General features: G+C 43.3%; 3 protein-coding genes and 1 non-coding gene across 5 annotated transcripts; all 4 read left to right on the top strand.

Moving 5' to 3' along the window:
- Window positions 1-25: 25 nt before the first annotated feature.
- Window positions 26-3,872, top strand: ankrd16 (ankyrin repeat domain 16). 2 transcript variants are annotated; one of them, XM_030342406.1, is made up of 7 exons: window positions 26-479; window positions 720-940; window positions 1,244-1,286; window positions 1,583-1,691; window positions 2,156-2,317; window positions 2,711-2,789; window positions 3,633-3,872. In XM_030342406.1, exons 1-7 carry the CDS (start codon window positions 148-150, stop codon window positions 3,785-3,787), a joined length of 1,101 nt encoding a protein of 366 aa, XP_030198266.1. In that variant the 5' UTR covers window positions 26-147; the 3' UTR covers window positions 3,788-3,872. The 2 variants fall into 2 exon arrangements, with proteins under 2 accessions (XP_030198266.1, XP_030198267.1); XM_030342407.1 differs by lacking the exon at window positions 2,156-2,317.
- On the top strand, window positions 578-665 carry trnay-gua (transfer RNA tyrosine (anticodon GUA)). The gene is given in 2 exon segments: window positions 578-614; window positions 630-665. It is a non-coding gene; the product is annotated as a tRNA-Tyr (tRNA).
- Window positions 3,873-4,709: 837 nt separating the features above from the next.
- gdi2 (GDP dissociation inhibitor 2) lies at window positions 4,710-15,706 on the top strand. Its single transcript, XM_030341515.1, has 10 exons — window positions 4,710-4,891; window positions 8,986-9,093; window positions 9,498-9,597; window positions 10,701-10,835; window positions 11,470-11,668; window positions 11,915-12,046; window positions 12,457-12,556; window positions 13,325-13,496; window positions 13,732-13,931; window positions 14,367-15,706. Exons 1-10 carry the CDS (start codon window positions 4,847-4,849, stop codon window positions 14,514-14,516), a joined length of 1,341 nt encoding a protein of 446 aa, XP_030197375.1. The 5' UTR covers window positions 4,710-4,846; the 3' UTR covers window positions 14,517-15,706.
- Window positions 15,707-16,017: 311 nt separating this feature from the next.
- On the top strand, window positions 16,018-19,502 carry LOC115532052 (ankyrin repeat and SOCS box protein 13). The gene is made up of 6 exons (XM_030341516.1): window positions 16,018-16,164; window positions 16,374-16,561; window positions 16,955-17,102; window positions 17,249-17,383; window positions 18,023-18,214; window positions 18,568-19,502. Exons 1-6 carry the CDS (start codon window positions 16,122-16,124, stop codon window positions 18,723-18,725), a joined length of 864 nt encoding a protein of 287 aa, XP_030197376.1. The 5' UTR covers window positions 16,018-16,121; the 3' UTR covers window positions 18,726-19,502.
- Window positions 19,503-19,990: the final 488 nt, after the last annotated feature.

Below are 19,990 nucleotides of genomic sequence, written 5' to 3' on the forward strand. Positions count from 1 at the left end.
TAGGCGTATGATCGGCCATCGAATATTTGTCCCACAGCCAGTGATGTTCTGTCAGACGGCATGATTAAAACCAACAGTTACAAGAGATACACAAAATACTGAAGTTAAAACGTTATTTGCGATTGAAGCACGAGTTCTATAGTAGATATGAAAGAAAAGGCATGGAGCGTTTTGGTAAAGCTTACACAGGAGGGACAACTATCTGCACTCAAACAACAACTAGCATCCAGCGATGCCGCACTCGCTGTCAACGGGAAACACTTCGGGAGTTCTGGAGATACCTTACTGCACTATGCCGCCCGCCACGGACATTTGCAAGTGATGGAATTCCTAATCAATGAAATCGGCATGGATATAGAAGTGTACAACAGCGATTATAAAAGACCGTTGCACGAGGCTGCGTCCATGAGTCAAATTGCCTGTGTGGTGTATTTGCTTAATAATGGGGCCAAAGTCGATTGTTTAAAAAAGGCAGACTGGTGAGTTAAAAAATAAGTTGACTACTATTTTGTTGGAAATATTGGATTGCACAATTGTTTTATTAGAAAATTGGATGCATCAATGCAGGAATTCACCGCCTTCGATAGCTCAGTTGGTAGAGCGGAGGACTGTAGTGGCTAACAGCTGAAATCCTTAGGTCGCTGGTTCAAATCCGGCTCGAAGGAATTTTTGTTTGCGTGTTACGTTAAACCGATCACAAATATTATTTGATTTTTCAGGACCCCTCTTATGATGGCGTGTACTCGCCGAAGCCCCGAGGTCATCCAAGAGCTACTTTCACACGGAGCGGACCCCTTTTTAAAAAATAAAGATGGTTGGAACTGTTTCCACATCGCATGTAGAGAGGGAGATCCACTGGTCGTGCAGCACCTCCTACAGTTCGCTCCTTGTGTGTGGAAAACCGAGAGCAAGATTCTCCGGACACCGCTGCACACTGCAGGTAAAGTATATCTGATAGGTATGATGAGCATAGGTCGCTGAGCAGTTAACTGGAACGATGTTATGTTGGGCAAAACACATGTATATTGTAAAATTACATATTACTGTTTAATTTGAAGCAACACTTTTGAAGTGTCTACTAAACCCATATGGGTTTAACTGCAAACCATTTAAAAGCAACTTTACAGTTGACCTCCAAAGCACTTAAGTCACAAACAAATCTAGTTCTTTACACTAAGACAGCCACCCGGCCTCTGTTGTGCATAATTATGTTTTAATTCTGTATTTTCTGATTGTTTCACAGCTATGCATGGTTGTGAGGAGGTTGTAAACATATTGCTACAGAGGTAGGCCTTTCCCCGATTGGTTTCGTTGCTATGAATTATTTTAAAGCCCCCGCTGAGGGCATTTTTTTTAGTTAAAATTGTGCTTGAAACATTGCAAAGTGCTTGAAACATTGCAAATGAATCCACTTGCTAGAATGTTTAAAATGGAATAGAACTTTAGTGATTTACCCATATTTGTTTGCTAGCTTTGCTCATATAGAAACTGGTAAACATATATATTTGTTTTTACTACATTATAATAAGCTATTATGTGTGATTATAATTTTTATAATGAAAAACTGATGGGCTTCTTCCAGATGTGGCTATATTTCAGAGAGTGCAGACAGCTGTGGGGTCACACCTTTCATGGACGCGGTTCGGAACGGACACATAGCCGTGGGAAAAATGCTTCTCGAGATACATGGGGTACATAACATTGTAGACTCTTATCCAGCATTCCTAATACGTTATAGCAGTACTCCCTCTGAATTTTTTTGCTTCCTTGTTTCATTGATATTTTACTGCAGAAGAAGTCATTTGCGCAAGGGATGAAACTTTTTCACAGTTTACAGCTTAGAGTTTGGGTTCACTCATTTTGGGCTTCGGGAACCAGCCACATGATTGGTCTAACCAAAATGAAGCGAAGTAAAGTGAAACACCTAGTCCACCCAGTTTGAGCTTTTCTGCCATCAGGCTTTATATATTAATCTAAAGTGGGATTTATTAGACAAATTACATTTATTTTGTAGTAGAAATAAGGTTCTAAAAGTGTGTGTGTGTGTGTGTGTGTGTGTGTGTGTGTGTGTGTGTGTGTGTGTGTGTGTGTGTGTGTGTGTGTGTGTGTGTGTGTGTGTGTGTACGTATATGTACGTATTTATGTATGTGATAAGGCATCTCCGACCGCATCTGATAAACTGGGGTGTCAGTCCATACATCAAGTTGCAGTAACTGGCCAAGAGGAGGCACTAGAGTTCCTTGTGAAGGAACTCAAGGTTGACGTGAACCAGACAGCTACTGTTCTACAGCTTACTGCTCTGCATTATGCTGCTAAGGTCAGCCTGAAAAGCCTTGTTTTCATGCTTTTTTGTTTTCAGTTAAATGTATCAGTAGGTGTTACTTTGACGTGCTAAACTGTTGTTTACAGCGATTTTCTTCACATTAGATTCAAAGATCTGGAGGGCAGAATAAAATGAAAAACCTAACAGTATCTTAAGTAAATATTATAAATTGACTATTTTATGACCTCAAGTTTCATCCCTAATTGTACGATCACTTATTTTGCCTCTGTCCTGATCTCAACGCACTCAATTCTAAAAATCATTAGCAATTCAGCCTTTAATCAGATTACTTGAAACCAGATTGGAATTTTAAACAAATGAGACCTGCAGACTACAAATAACATGTATTCTCCTTTCATTAGAGATATCCTTTGTGTTCATTTTCAGGAAGGACACACCGGTACCATAGCAACACTGCTGTCTCTTGGAGCAGATTTACATGTGAAGGACAAGAAGGGGAGAAGCGGTAGAGAAAATACTACGTTCACTGTTCCACCATGACCATGATCTACCACTGTTCAATGGACAAATGAATAACATCACTGTGAATAGAATTGAATAGAGAGCTGAGTCACTTGAGTACTTCACTTTACAACCACGGTCTGTTAACAACCCTGTCAGGTACTTGTCATGTGAGCACTTGTTCCTCTAGACTGCTGGTTTAAAGAAGAACTGCTTGATTACACCAGGATAGGCTTATTGGTTTTAAGAACATGGATTTTTAGTGGTTCTAAGACTGGTGTGCATTGAGAACAGTTTAGGTGTAGGTGACTTAGCTAATTGAATTGAATTCAAATTCCTTTCATCGGTTACCGCAGCGATAGTGAGCTAGCGAAAGATGTATGTATGTTCCTTGTAAGATTTATAATCTTTTTAATTGTTACACTTGATGAAAGTTCTTGATCCATTTTAATGCATATTTTTGGCCAATAATGCAATTCCTCTTCCTTACTATCTCCAGGGAAATTAACATGGCAATAAGGGGTTTATGTGCATTTTTCATAAATCTTCCCTGCATCTTCCAGTTGGGGAAGCTTGCATATCTGGTTGGGATCGTGGTGTGCCTTAGCCCCCAAAAGATGAAGAACCTCTGATCCGTTTTATAAAATAAAACATAGTCAGCTTACAATGTCGAAACACACACGCACACACGCACACGTGCACACACGCACACACACACACACCAGTTCAACCACAAAGGTAAAGTGTTATAGTGTACACACTGGAGCCAGCAACAGCTACACAAGGACACCCTATATAGTGACCACAATAAACACACTCTCCCACTTCTTGTCTGTTCGACCACCAGCTCTGCACATGGCCTCCATTGGTCAGCATGCGGACGCGGCCAGGACCCTTCTACAGCTGGGCCTCGGGGACTCTGAGGATGCGTCGGGCACCACGGCACGTCAACTGGCCAAGAAACCAGACATACTGGGAGTGTTTGAACAGGAGCAAGATTGAATAAGCTAGAAACTAAAAAAAAACAGAATGTCAATTGATCTACTGTGTTAAAATTGTAAAATAAAATATGTTATGTAAAACTAAACAGTGAAGTATGTGATGATTTGTTTCCTAATAAATGTACATGATTATACAGGATTAATGAATATATTGCTTGGGTCGCTTGGATTAGACTTTTTTTTTAATCGATTTTATTCCTTGTCAAATATAAGCATCTCCACTATACATAATGTATACTATGATGCCATTGATAAAAGCCTACTTTGGGTGCTTGACAGCAAATGTGAAACATAAGATTAGAAATAATGTATCTAAAACCAATATATTACTTTGTGGAATTTGGGAAGCTTAATGGGTAAAAAAAAACTACTTAATTTGAGTATGACATGCACCATGTTAGTTAGTTTTCTTTTGAAGGTACATATGTGCAACCCTCACTTCTGGTCAATATTAAGAGGTTCTCTTAAATATTAAGTCGGGTATTCGTAAAGCTGCATCTGCATGCATTGCCTTGTTTTATACTACAAAATATGAATTTGGGCGATACACTGACAGTATTTCAGGGACAGGCCGATAAGCTCCTCCCATGTGAGACGCCCGTATCTCCACCAAACCTCGTCCCAGTCGTTCTCAACTCATGACGGAATGCCTGGTACGGGATGCTCTAAATGAGCGTTATTTGTGATGGAGAAGGCGGGACTTATTGAAAGAGGTACATCCGTTTCCGTTGCGTGTTTCGGTTATTTCTTTCTCATAATATTTGGAAGAACTCCATAATGATTCTCCTGTTCGTGTTTTTCTTTTTAAGTTCTAATATCTTACTCCAAAAACTGTTAACGTGCACATAACCCAGCTAAAAATAAATTGCACACCGGAAATGGCGTTGTGATAGACCGGAATAACGCTACAATTAATGACCATCCCTCTTCCTACCAAGTATGGGAGGCCCGTGTCTATTTGACGTTGAGGAGGGAGGCCCGATTCTATTTGTCAGCTTTGCGGCGGGTCTCCATTTTCTTCGGACCGATCTCTGGAGTAGAAAAGCAAAGACTTGGAAAAATGAATGAAGAATACGACGTTATCGTTTTGGGCACCGGGCTGACGGTGAGCAACACCGACTATACTGATTGTTCTGTCTTTAAGGGTTCTAATCCTTTGCAGGCTGTTCTTGTCGCAGCGCGCGACATCGTTTCCTCTAACATTACACCAAATGGGCCTAATCATCACTACGTCAACGGGCTAGTTAACGCTAGCCGCTAATACCGTGCTCCTAGTGACACGTACATTTTTGGTTTTCTTTCCCGATCCGGTCACTTTGTGCAATATGGGGGAAATGTTGGAATATCCTTTTCAAGTATTTAAACAGTAATGCAGACTGGCAGCTTACTCCCCCACCACAAGGGACAGCTAAGGGAGGCTTTCGTGATGATTAGCTTGTCGATCGACCTGACATTAAGCTGGCTAGTCGTTTGGTTACGACGTGTCTGACATGTATTCGGTATTCGGTACCGCTCTGCGTAACTACAATATACACTGTTCATGCGGCCACCGGAGCGATGTGGAGATCTTTAAATGTTTTCCCCTGTTGAGGAAGCAGATTCAGATCATGGTTAGCTAGGCTAGGCTCTGTGCGGAACTGACAGTGTGTGGCACACCGTAGGCTGTACCACGGCCCCGGGAGCAAGGTCTCCCGTGGCCGGGAGGGGGGCGATTCCAGCCAACAATAATTAATTCGAAGGCATTATTGTTATCCGTAGATAATGATATATCCTAACACGGTTTATTACAACCTCATTGCTGGTTATGAAGTGCTTATTTAGGGTTTAACGAGGCGAGGACGACTCGGATCTTGCAGGAGCATCGCTTCTGTACGCCTCAACACCGCCCCCGTCAGTTGAGACAAAGACGCAAGTCGTTTCATATTTGGGTTAACGTACTACGTGGGGAAAAAACACAAGTGTAAAGTTTATTCGAGAAGCCTATGTTTGTGCCTGGGTCTCAACTTCGGACCCTTGTGGATGCTGTTGGTTAAACGGGAGCTCGAGAGGGTAGTGTTTACTTGGGAGTCGTAGAGAAGAGCTGCTCTGGAAGGTCCAAAGCTTCCTTAAACCTCCTAAAACCGTAAAAATAAACACTAGCGAAATACATGAGATGGTATCATAACCTGGTAGGACTATTACCGTCTAAGAAAAACAATAATGTTTTCGAATCAATTATTGGCCGCTGGACTTAACCCGCAAAAGTGAACAATAATTATAACTTAACTTTGCTGACGGGTCTTATTTCTGGAAGTGAACACACTGTCAGTCATATTTGGAGCAAGGCTAGGCTTCCTCCCTTTATTGCTCTGCTGAATCAACAGACCGTACACTGGCAGCGCCTCGTGTCGGATCATGTGACGGGATACTAGGATAGCAATACACGTTATCTCACGATGGTCTGATGTGGATCACTGATTTGGGCAATACATGCCCTTGATGCGTAGAGGTGGCCGGGCGATCTAATGGTACTACTGAAGTGGTTGAAAGCATAAAACCATTTTATGTGCTACACGGTAATGGTAAACCATCGATGAACAATATCAATATAACCCTATACTGTACCGTCTTAACCTCGGTTAATTATGCATCCGGGACAAATCGCAGCAAGTGTACAACTCGTGATGAGTATAGCACTTTACATATTGGCCTACGTACAGTGTCCTGTCACTCAAACCGGGAAATGCAATTCACCTGCAATTTGTTATCCGGGGACCTGATACAACTTTCATCGTTAACGCTAGTGTTGGTTTGGTCTTTCCATCCGATGTACATTCCACGTTGCTCCTAGCCAACAGGAAGTGCTAATCGGTGGCTTTCTGCTGTTCCGCGACTGTAGAGTTCATGATTTGGCAGCCCTGTAGAGGAGGGCTGGAATTTAAACATTCGTGTGCACTGTGTTAGCTCTCGGATGGGTGTGGTTGACCACGTCAAGGCAACTGAACCTACACCAGTGACCTCCGTTGGAGACAGAAAGTCATGTGTGCATTTTTACACATCTCTAATGTTGTATTGTGCCTCTGACATGGCCAGATGTACATGAACCAGTTCCCCATTTTGTTGTCAGTTAAGTCAGTATTTACACGAACCAACCAGTTCCCCTTTTTATATATGGATGGATGGATAGATGTATGTAGGTAGATAGATGGATGGACAGTTTCTATCACAGTATCTTGTTCATAGTTTTTTTGTGGTAAGAATGTAGCAGGTTTAATCTTTTAAGGTGGGCTAGCTTCACACAAATCTTTTGAGTCCCTTGAAGAAAATCTTAGCAAGACTTTAGCATTGATCCTGCAGCACAGATAAAGTGGCTGGCTTCTAGAAAATGTTATGCTTGTCTTGTATACAGCAACACAGAGATAATTATATGCTGCCCTCTTAAATCACTCCTTGTCTCGCTCAGCCCACCTGTATTAAAATCACTGACGTCAGAATTCTCGGGAGATTGAACCCGGGAGCAGTTTATCCCTCCCATGTGCTCGCTCGGCTTCCTTTTTCTGCCTGACGCTATTCTCAATTTCCCGCACTCAGCACGTCAACAAGTGTCTTTCATCTCAGGGCCTTGGGTTTAGCACGGCCATCGGGCGGGCCTTGGTCACAAGTCAATCAGAGGACGTAAGCACAAGGCATCTCCCTTCTCCCAAATGATTTCCCCCGTGGGTGGTGTGGGCGTTATCGACGCCCAGTGATCTGATGATCCTTGTCTTCCAGCTATTTGGGGATAATGTTAATGCAGACACTCTTCCCAGACGTTGAAGGAAATATTGCTTCACCATTAATTCCCTGTTTTGTTTTATTTTTTTGTGTAAAATGTGTATAACTGCACTAGCTGTTACCTATACAGGAGATTTCTGGCTTAACGCCATGTTTGCAATAATCAAACTGCCAAGACCGCTGATTTGAAGTCAGGGAGTTTCTAGTTATAAGTGTCCAATATATTATCTAATTCTAGTACCCCGGCCACAGGGTCTTTATTGTGAAAGGATGTTGACTAGGCAGCCTAGGGAAGCCTTAACAAGCCATTGCGTGGTAGGGTTTCAATTCCGTATTTTCCTATTCAGGACACTCTTTACAGAAAGCACCATTCATAGTTGTCTAACCCTGTAAGAGGCGTCAACTTGTTTCTTCTCCCCCTTTTTGAAGCTGGCTATAATGAACTAACTAAGTCGCCTATCTATTGTTCCGAATTTGAGAGTCGGAAGGATAATAACAAAAACAGTGAGAGAGTGGGACAGAGATACTTTGTGTTTCCCCTTAATGAATGCCTGGTCCCTTTTCCATAGAAACGGGTGTTCAGTTATCACCTCTTTCCTTTGTGGTGTTTTGACCACCAAACCCAGAAGAGGGTTACATCATACAATCAGAACTTGGCTTTGCCCCTAAAATTCTCCTGCTACGAAAACATTGCATCACTCCTGCTTTGCCAACACATTTTTGAGCCTTGCATCAAAATAACCATTATTTATTCTTGATGAAATGTGGATCAGAAATAAAAACTCAACATTTCTAACATTCTCTTCTACGGCTATTTTGAATTGAATATTAATTGAATCAGTAAAAAATGCAAAATATAGATGAAGTTTGTGCAGAGTTCTGCGTAGCTTGTTAAGTAGCAAGGGAATGATCCAGAATAAAGTCCATTGAAACCACATGACTGGTTGCGTTCCTCTACTACTCCCCTGCTGTAGGCTTACTGGCCCTGTGGTCAGAAAGGCCAGACTCTTAACGGAAATACGCATGTTTTCCCTTGCGTGCTGCCAAAGCCCATGTCTGATCCCGTTTTGGAAATGTTTAAAGGGTGCTATTCTTTTGGACATTTGGTGTATAATCGAATGCACTTTACTTAAACGAATAAATCCAACCAGATTACTCTTCTGAGGTTATTCAGTGGTCGAGCATTGGTAACCATTTCATAATTTAGTAGGGTTCTCCGCATTTTCCTTTAGTGATATTAAAGCCCCCTTTATATATGAATACCTCTGTATCCGTCCTATGAAATGAACCCAGTGCACAACACAGGACTAGAAAGTCCCTTCATCATGATAACTTTCTGTAACCGCATTTGTCGTTGAATGTGTCTAGAAGATCGCTGGGGGGAGAGCGTTGTAATGTCGGCCTCTGCTGTTTATCTAATTGGCTTAACCTCGTCTGGTCCAACAGGAATGCATTCTGTCTGGCATCATGTCGGTGAAGGGGAAGAAGGTGCTCCACATGGACCGCAACTCGTACTACGGGGGCGAGAGTGCGTCCATCACCCCTCTGGAAGACGTAAGTTGACCGCGCTGACCCTCACTCTTGATGAATATAAATGAGAACTGCCATCAGCCGACCGCGGCCACACCCTACCGAAGGTGGTTAATGGGCCCGATCCTGCCCTTTAAAAATCATAATGCAAACAAAAGGGTAGGTCCCCATGTTGAGCTCCCTGGTTGCAAGCCACAAAGCCATCCTTTTGTGTTAGTGAGTGGCAGTACCTGCCCTGCCTGCTTCCACTTAGGCATCAGTGACGTTTGTGGCTTTCATTTTCTTTGGCTTTCAGCCAAAAAGCTTATTATTATTATTATTATTATTTTCTGGAAATTATGAGGAAACAAACAATCCCTATTCAAATGTATTAATTTCTTTAGCCTTGACCCTACCTCCTTGCGTCTGTCTGTCCGTCCTTCCCACAGCTCTACAAGCGCTTCAACATCCCCGGCACCCCTCCTGAGTCGATGGGAAAAGGTCGTGATTGGAACGTGGATCTCATCCCCAAGTTCCTCATGGCCAATGGTACGAGACATCTCCCCGAGCTGCGCGGCCCACAGCCACTAGTGAGACGTGATGAATAGTTAGGCAGTGGCTCATAGGGATGCGTGCCAGCTGTTCCCTTGCATGGTTGACACCGCCCTGGGTGTAGGACTGTGAATGTGAGGCACTCATTGAAAAAGGCTTTGAGTTGCCACTGGTCAGAAAAGTGCATTATAAATGCAGTCCATTTACCATTTCTTGTAAATGGGGCTGCAGGATTAATCGTATTGAATACGAGTGATGATCTACCTTTAGTTATCGAACATGGAAATTACCGTTACAAATAACGTCGTCAAGACATGGATGTATGTATTAAAGAATCACCACTTATCAAAGTCCCCCTCTTCCGAGAACTGCCATTCGCTACACTGTTTTACACTTGCATTCAAAAGTGTAACTCCGTTATAATTGAATCCTCTTAATGCTTAGGATATTTCAGTGGACTGGCAGGGCATAAGCTTTTCTTCACTAGACCAAAGGTTGAGCGTTGAATCCATCTGTCTTCTCAGCAGTGTAATATTTTTTATAAATGGCTCACAAGGAAACACCTCTGATTCCTGCTACAAATTCCAGAAAGGGTGTTTTGGCCCTTTCTGAAAAGTGCCAAATGTCTCCATTCCTCACTGAAGCCTCAAAATGTTGACGGATATGTGTTGTTGACTGTGGTTTGCATTTTAAGAAGCATACCTACCTCTACATCTTACTCACAGAAAAACACAGAAAAGCAGGTTGTGTAAGTAAGAGAAGACAAGAGACTGCATTTGATTTATTTTATGTTCAGTGTTGAGGTCATGAAGCTGTTCCACTTAAGCTAAAAACAGGAGGGTTCCCTCTCTGTTGATAGGCCGATCCTATTTCTGGCACCATCTATTTTTATGTTGTTTTTCCTCCTGTATCAGGTAAATGAGTGCCATAAACATTTCTATTGAAAATAAAACCGTGATTTTCTATCATGCATCCTGGTAATACACTTTTCCAGTGTTAGTATGGATTAACATAACTCCTTAAAACCCACACATGCATTCAGACTTGTCAGAAGTGGAACTGTATAGTGTACCTAACTGTGTGTGTGTGTATGTGCGCAGGTCAGCTGGTGCGCATGCTTCTCATCACAGAGGTGACCCGCTACCTGGACTTCAAGGTGGTGGAGGGCAGCTACGTGTACAAGAAGGGCAGCATCTACAAGGTCCCCTCCACCGAGACGGAGGCTCTGGCATCCAGTAAGTCTCCACTGGTCAGGGCTGGGCCATCATGATTGGCCAGTAGACTGGGGATGGTAAAGGTGGTCTATGTAAGATCAAGAGTTGGAAAGGGAATAGGCAGAAGTGTTTAGAAAATAAGCTCAAAACGGCCCCCTCCATCTCTGCTCCCTCCCTTACTATCTTCCCCACCAATGAGGAGTGTTGCGTTCAAGCGCCTGTGCTGGAGCCAGATAACGCCGTGTGCTTGGCTGTTATTGAAGGACAAGATGGGTTCCCCCGAACCAATCAGGAAAGGGGTGGCCAGCTTGCTCAAAGATGGACCGGGAGCGATCTTAAATCCGAATGGTCTCGTATAGAGGCATGCGTCCATTCAGAACAGATATTCTAATAGAGCATTGCACTATTAGCTGACTGGTTAACACCTGGCTATGGTATGTCTAACGAATTATACCAAAAAATCATGGCTCTTAAATCTTGCCTACAGCCTCTTTAAGTCAAGGCTCGACAGGGTGGGTTCAAGTGTGTCATTGCTAGTTTTCTTTCAATAATGGTTTTATTTTATTGAAGGTGACAAAATAGCATAGACTACTTAATACAAGATCGGAGACCCGTCAAGCTAGTTTGTTAACGATGCGCACGTCTCGTACGACAGGTCTGATGGGGCTGTTTGAGAAGAGGCGCTTCAAAAAGTTCCTAGGCTTTGTGAGCAACTTTGACCAGAACGACCCCAAAACCCTGGACGGTGTGGACCCCAACAAGACCACCATGAGGGACGTGTACAAGAAGTTCGACCTGGGCCAGGATGTCATCGACTTCACGGGCCACTCGCTCGCCCTCTACCGCACAGACGAGTAGGTCTACTTTAGTGTGTGTGTGTGTGTGTGTGTGTGTGTGTTAGGCTTACAGTCAACAGCGTGACTATTTTCGGATATACTATATCTTCTATATTCACTAAGTAGATGATCGCTTTCCTCATTTCATTACCGATATCTTGTTACTGTGCTGGTACACGTTGCAGAGAGAACTCGGGGGAGGTAGAGATTTGCTGCATCCCAGTAGAGAGTTTATGAATCCCCAATGTGCTCCTTGTGTTTCAGATACCTGGATGAACCCTGCCTGGATTCAGTCAACAGGATAAAGCTGTACAGCGAATCTCTGGCCAGATACGGCAAGAGTCCCTACCTGTACCCCCTCTACGGGCTGGGGGAGCTGCCCCAGGGCTTTGCCAGGTGAGCCTACCCCCCCCCCCCCCTTAACCCCCCCCCTTAACCTTGCCCCTAGCCAATAGCGGATAGGTTTGACCATGTGACGGGAAATAACAATTTAGGGTAACACATCGAAAAGACTGCTTAGCAGATTGTATTCTGAAAGATCCTTTTGGACCCTGCGCGGGACAAAACATGACTTCTGCTGTGAATGTTTTACTCGTATAGTGCAGATTACGTTGTAATCTGTATACTTTTCTAGAAGGTCTTTGAAGATCTCAGTTACTAAGGATCATTACTTGCTATTGGTCGTATTCCAAAGCATAATGGTGTGAGCAGATATCAATCATGACAACCATTCTTTGCATCATTATGTATGAGGCCATTGTCCTGGATCTTTGAACGGGGGTTGTCTGTGTGTTTGTCCCTCCCAGGCTAAGCGCCATCTACGGAGGGATCTACATGTTGAACAAGCCCATTGAGGAGATAATCGTGGAGGACGGCAAGGTGGTCGGGGTCAAGTCTGAAGGAGAGGTAAGAAAGACTTGACATTGGTTTCATTCACCAAGGGAAAAACCCCGTGCTTTGAATTACATGCTTTTTTAAACCGGCGTTCAAATTGCAGTCATCCTAAATTGGATACTTAAATGGTCATCATGCTTGGCATCATTTCCTAAATTTGATTAAGCAGTGCTCCAAAGGCAGGTTTTAAAATCACAGTGTGCAACCTCATTTTTTCATGATAGAAATTTGCAGGGGTGTTGGCGCGTTAACGTCATCTGTTTAGGATTCATGTACTCCAAATGGGACCAGATTCTATGAAGCCGTCCTCTTATATCAGAAGATACTCAAGCACAATGGTCCCCATTTAATAAAAGATTCTACTCTGGGTTGCCAAGCAATGCGTTTGTTACTTAGTTTATGCATAAATTCCTTTCTCAATCCCTGGTAACCAGCAATTTGTTTGAAACTCGCAGTTAACTAAGTTGCACCACAAAAGTAATGCCCTAACCAGTTACCGCATGGTAATGCGTCAATTTACACTTTGATGTTGGTCATGGTTTACATCTACAATGCAATCAAGGAAGTGCTCGAGACGACCAGAATGACATTGATTTGTGTAGCGCAGGAATTAAATCAGTTAAAAAGTAAAACCGGAACAGTATCCTGTTTAGAAACCGGCTACCGTTGCTGGGATCTGTGCACTGAGCCACCTCCCCCCCCCCCCCCCCCCCCTACATAAATGTTCACTTGTCTCTTAACCCTTACCATAACTCTCTCTCTGTTCTCCCCTCTCCACAGATTGCACGCTGCAAGCAGCTGATCTGTGACCCCAGCTACATGATGGACCGCGCCAACAAGGTGGGCCAGGTGATCCGGGCCATCTGTGTCATGAGCCACCCCATCAAGAACACCAACGATGTCAACTCCTGCCAGATCATCATCCCCCAGAACCAGGTCAACAGGAAGCACGGTGAGCACACACAGGGCGGTGTTTTGTTTGTACAGCACACTTTTTGGAGTGCCGTTAAGGTTAAAGGGTGATTTTCACTCTAAATACAGAAAAGATTTAGTCGGTTGAATGAATGAAACTGAAGTCATTATTTTACAAGTGTCTGTCTGTCCTGTAGTGGCATATGAAATGCCACAATGAAACCAACAACGAAAACTCATCGTCGTCGTCGTTGTTGTTGTTGTTGTCGTCACAGACATCTACGTGTGCATGGTCTCCTGTGCGCACAATGTCGCTGCCAAGGGTAAGTACGTGGCCATCATCAGCACCACCGTGGAGACCAACGAGCCCGAGAAGGAGCTGAAGCCGGCCCTGGACCTGCTGGAGCCCATCGAGCAGAAGTTTGTTAGCACCAGCGACCTGTATGCCCCCACCGACATGGGCACTGATAGCCAGGTCAGCGCTCCTCTCACATCCGTCGGCCATTTAAAAACCCAGTTTGAAATGCAAGCAAAAGGCTATTTTCTCTTAACTTGGACGTCGCCTGGAGAATTGCGTTAAGTCTGCTGTGCGTACGATTTTTGAGTTCATCAAAAAGGACAAGGAGAAGAGCTAGATTTAGAAAAATATGCTTGCCTGTCCGGATTGACAAGCAAGATGAAGTCCCTGTCCCCATTGGTCAGAAATTAGCCATTATTTTAAATGGCTTAATGTACATGTTCTTAAGCTGTTATTATCAGAGAGCTACTGTGTATATTAATATTTATGCGGGCACTATATCAGAAAAGGGAGGAGGTCCGAGCATGCAGCCGTGCAGGTGTAAATCTTGCGCGTGACCCTTTTCTATTGCTGCACCTAACGGGTGCCTTTCCTCTCTCCCCTCCGGTCCAGATCTTCATCTCCCGCTCGTACGACGCCACCACTCACTTTGAGACCACCTGCGATGACATCAAGGACATCTTCAAGAGGATGACCGGCACGGACTTTGACTTTGGGGACATAAACCGCAAGCAGAACGACATCTTCGGCGACGCTGAATAAAGGGGCCCGGGGTCATTTCGGGGGTCCCGACGTCGCCGACCCTTCTCCACCCGCCCCCTCTCCCACCGGTCCCCGAGGCTGACGCCGACCCCCAGATCTAATCGTACAACTAGGAGAAGAGAAAAAAAAAAACATACACAAAAATGTACCCAAACACGCGAGCGCAGGCAGTTGATTTTCCGTTTGTTTTGTTGCCCATTCAGGAAGCTGTAGGAGTGTCGGTGGGTAGGGGGGGGGGGGGGGGGACAGGGCTGAGAGCTGGGGTTTTGTTCTGATTTTATTTTCTTCTAATCTCATTCTGAAAAGGTTGCACTGAGTTCCGATTATACACTAGGCCCACACAACCATCATCAATCATGTTCCACACTCTCCTCTCCTCGGACCAGGAGCACATATTCCAAAGATGCCAAAAGAAATGATGTATCAAATCAGTAGATAAAATTGTTCATTGGATTGGGATTAGGAGGGGGAGGGGTGTGGCTGTCCTTCTTTATCTGTAGATTTAAATAGTGTCATGCCGAAGTACGTGGAAGTTATCTGACATCAACAGCCATGTGTATTTGTCCCGTGAGTTTTTGTTATTTTGTTTTTGGTTGAGGTAAAAAAACGAGTGGCTTGGCTTCTTCTGTGGTGTGCTACTGAATGTTGTCTTGCAGTGCTCAGTGGCTTTTAAGAACGTCCCCCTTTAAAAAACGTTTTATTTGCGGGCACGACTGACGAGATAATATGCGAGATGTGTCGATTGGTAATTCGAGAGTATATGCAGTGAAAGAGCCATCACTATCCAACGGCTGTCAATTACACCTCGGTGAGGCGTCTCATCGACACTATTGTCGCCCGATCCGGGCAAAGCGCCGTACTGTACTGAGAGCCAAGCCACTATTACAAATATAGTTCAGCATAAAGGCGAACGGCCTGCTCCTGTTTGCAGAAGCTTAAGTAAATATAACGTATCCAAGGAGACATATTATAGTTCCTGTATTATGCAAAAAAAATTAAAAACATGAAGCATTTAAAGAGCGGTTGTGAGTGAAGGGGGCGGGTTGTGATTCGCTTTAGAAGGACCAAATGTCGACTACATCAGTATTGAATTGATAAGAGCCCTGTATTGTCATCAGTTTTTAACATTGTAAAACATGGTGGGTTCAAATGATTTCTGTACTGCAAAGTAAAAAAGAATGAAAAACCAAGTCTTTCCGTGTCTTGTTTTGATTAAACGTATTCCTAATTAAATGTTGAAAGCTGTAATAATATAATTGACTGAACTATAGAGTTCTGTGCATTTGTTTATTAACAGGACATGACTAAACCGAGACATTGATACTTCTTTGAGCATATTTTATATGATCTAGCCACATTTCAAGTTTCTGAGGCATGTAAAAACGTAAAAGTAAATCCGAAATTAGGCAATTTCAACAAATTAAAGAAACAAGTCTGATTATTAGTTTGATTATAAAAAAAAAACTACAACTCCCACAATGCCTGGCGTTCCCAACTCTACCATCAACATCGCTCCTCCTAAAAATATGCCTGGAGCAGGGCTTGCGTACTACTCCACGAGCTGACTTACGTACAGAATGCATTTCTTGCTAAATTCTTGTTGACATGGAAGTAACAGCTGCTCGCCGATCGTCTCTTTGTGATACCGGTGAGCTAATTTCACAGCAAATAGATAGGCTACTTGATATTCATGCCATAACGCACAGAAAAGTAACCTTATATGTTTAATGTTTTTGTTTTTATTTTATTTCAACTTTGCGTAGTAGCGACAGCAGCTGTCATTGCCTCTTTTTTTTCGGACGTATATGTTTGTCGGACGGGGGTGTTTTGACAGAGGTCTGTTGCGCTACTGTCCAGGTTCCTGGGCCGACCGGACGGCCCTCCACGAAGCGGCGTCCCAGGGCCGTGCGCTGCAGCTCAAACAGCTGATAGAGAGCGGAGCGTCGGTCAACATGGTGACTGTGGACAACATCACGGCTCTGCATGAGGCCTGCATACAAGCACATCCCAACTGTGTCCGGATGTTGTTAGAGGCGGGGGCGCAGGTAAAGTGAGATATAATGTAATGTAGGATAGGCTGTGTGTGTGCTGGTGTTAACTGGTTATTTGCCGCTGTGTTTCTTTTCTTTGGTATATATTTTTATTCCTATATTATGGCATTGTTTGAGACTTTGTAGGCCAATGACCATAGCCCCCGTTCATAACTAAATAATTCATAGGAAACGTACTTGCAACCAAGCTCTTTGGTACATGATCAGAAATACCTTTTTGATCGAAAGGATGCTTGATATTAATCCACTTAAATGAATTAATACCTTTAGAATTCTTGTTCCCAATGACATTTTATACGTTAATAAATGTAGTAGGCTACATATTTTCAATTGCCTGAAGGTTTCATGGGTCCGTTGTGCTTTCATCTTGCACCCTGGCGCCCCCAGGTGGACGTCCGGACAATCCAGGGCAGCACTCCTCTCTGTCACGCCTGCGCAGCGGGCAGCTTGGCTTGCGTAAAGTTGTTGCTGAAACGTGGGGCCAAAGTTAACCCACGTCCCCCAGCATCCCCTCTTCACGAGTCCTGCACACGAGGTCAGATACTATACACAGGCTCAGAATTGTTGCATTACTTTGCATGTAAGTCAGTGGTTAATAATGACACTAATAATAATGAATGATTGTTGATTATGATTAATGATTCAGCTGTTCTTTGGCCTTGTGTCTCGTGTCCCCCTCAGGTAATGTGGAAATTGTGAGGTTGTTGATCACCAAGGGGGCGGAGCTTGAGGCCTGCGACACAGACCACACCCCCCCTCTTCACACCGCCTGTGCCAAAGGCCATGTGGACTGTGCTCTGGAGCTCCTTAATGCAGGTTGAAGTAGAACACAGTCGAATGTCAATGTTCTGGTCGTTAGTATCACTGTTTTTCCATTTTCAGATTCATTTTGGGGTAATTTCTGTTAAAGGTCCAGTGTGTAGAATACTTTGGCATTATAAAAAACTATCACATAGAATCTTATGATTTTTCATAACCTTAGAATGAGCCCTTTATATCTTTATAGGGAGCGGGTCCTCTTCCATAGAGCCCGTCTTATTTCAGGATTCAGCTGGACCTATAGTTACTTAATAACTAAACTCAATTTATAAATGTATCATCAAACCTCATCACTTGATGCTTTTTACTCCATGCTGTCGTAGACGTTGACCTTCTGGCACCTTACAGGCCAGTACAGGCCACCGTAGCTTTTACTATTTGTTAGAAAGGTTCGGTATGTTCAGTTGGTTGCCATCCTCAAACTCGCCACTGGATGCCACTAAATGCTACACACTGCACTTTCCCCCTGTGTTAATGAAGTTATATTATACAAATATATGTAATAATAGCAATGGTGTTCACTTAAACGTACAGTGCTGCACTCATTATATATCTTTAATTAATATGTAACATTAAAGAATCATCACATCATCTCTTCATTATGACCATGTCTTTTTATTATTATTCCTAACTCAGGCGCCGACGTGAATTCGTCCAAGGCGGAGGAGACGGCGCTCCACCACGCGGCGTGTGGCCAAACGGCCGACCTCATCGACCTGCTGGTGGAGTTCGGCGGGAACACGCAGGCCCGAGACCGCCACGGCTGTAAACCCATGGACTACACTAAACCCAGCACCCCCGCGGGAACCTGCCTCAAGGCTTACGGGAGTAAGGCTACGTCGAGGGCAATTCAAACATACGTCCACGTAATATTACACCCAGTGTGTCTTTGGGGGTGTGACGCGCAATCTGGTGACCCCAATAGTGCCAGTGCAGAAATAAGGCTGGCCAAATAGACGTTGACACATCAACAATAAAGTACAATTATGGACACATATCGGGAGATAACCTCGAATAGCACATGAAGAAGACAAGGTTTCTAAAAGTTAGCTTCTAAATGTTAGCTTGCTACTGTTTTGAGCCGAGATGGAACCAAGGTCCCCTCTAGGGAAATGGCCCATCCACTAGGTGGCATGTTGCTGCTTGTCTGACCAATACAACGTTTCTATCTTTTACCACAGGCACCCCCCTCAGTCTGCAGCAGCTCTGTAGAATCCGAATGAGGACGACTGTGGGTAGAAGAGGCTTGGAGGTCATAGGTCAGCTGGACATATCTTACATCATCCGCGGCTACCTCCAATACACTTCTTATCAAACATCACCAGCCGCAGAACTGTGATGGGATTCTCAAATGATGTGTATATGTATAGGTTATTTATATTTGAGGATATATTTAATGCTAAAATGTGTCATTTAAAACTCACTGGAAATAATATACAATGATTAAGATAAACTACACAAGATGTTAGGTTGTTGCTGAAAAAATACCTAAATAAAACACCAGTATGCTTACTGAATGAAAGAAGAGTATCTACCCCACTATCCATTACCGCCTCATTCTGGATGAAGCGGAGGCTAAATAAAGTCAGTTGTGATTGTTTTCTGATGGATTAATATTACCCTCCACGTGTCCACAATGTGTCATCAAATGTGTCCACAATGTATCCACAAATGTATCCACAATCTCCTTTACCATGCTTCATATTTGCCCACCTGGAGGCTGAGGGATTGCCCTGCTCCAATCACTACTCTACAAGCACAACATTGGACAAATGGTTCAATGTCTATGTGGAGTATCTTCCAATAGGACACTATTGGACACGGGACGCTATTGGCTGATTAACACAGAAAACAAGTGTCAGCAAGTGAAACTTATGAAATGAAGTATTAGTTTAGCCACTGTCTGTGAAAGCCTTGTGTTATAGACTTCAGACATGATTTGTTTACTGGCCAAACGTACCTCAGGCTTTTGAAGAATCATTTGTTTATTTACTTAAATACAAATGTGGACTGCCTTTATGCTCTTCCTGAGGGCATATGTGATAATTCAACAAATACGATGATACAATTGACTTCTATTTATGATTCTTCCAATGAATCTAGCAGTTTGCGTGTGTGTTGGGATATTTCAGTTGCAGAATCACATTGTTCATTATGCACCTAATTTGCAATAAAATAACTGACGTAAACATTACATGACAACTGGCATTATTCTTCAAGACAACTTAAATTCTGGCTTAAGATTATGCCTCCATTAAGGTAACCTTGTGCAGTACCTTTAGTAAATTTGACACTCAAGTTCTCTAACTTCTTGATGGTTAATATCCTCTCTTAGGCTCCATCCCATGGTTTACAGCCTACTGATAAACTGGCAACAAAACTGGGCTGGAGATTTACAAGTGGACTGGGAAGGGTTTGACTGCCACATGGTGGAAGATGGTTTTATTATTGTGCAGTAAGTACAACTTGTTTTAGTAAGGACCCGCTCCCTATGCAGAAATAAAGGGCTCATTCTAAGGTTATGAAAAATCATGAGATTCTATGTGATATAGTTTTTTTATCACATAGACCTTTAACAGACCTTTGACATATGCTTAAGCATAA

The sequence above is a fragment of the Gadus morhua genome, chromosome 19, assembly GCF_902167405.1.
Source record: "Gadus morhua chromosome 19, gadMor3.0, whole genome shotgun sequence".
NCBI lineage: Eukaryota > Metazoa > Chordata > Actinopteri > Gadiformes > Gadidae > Gadus > Gadus morhua.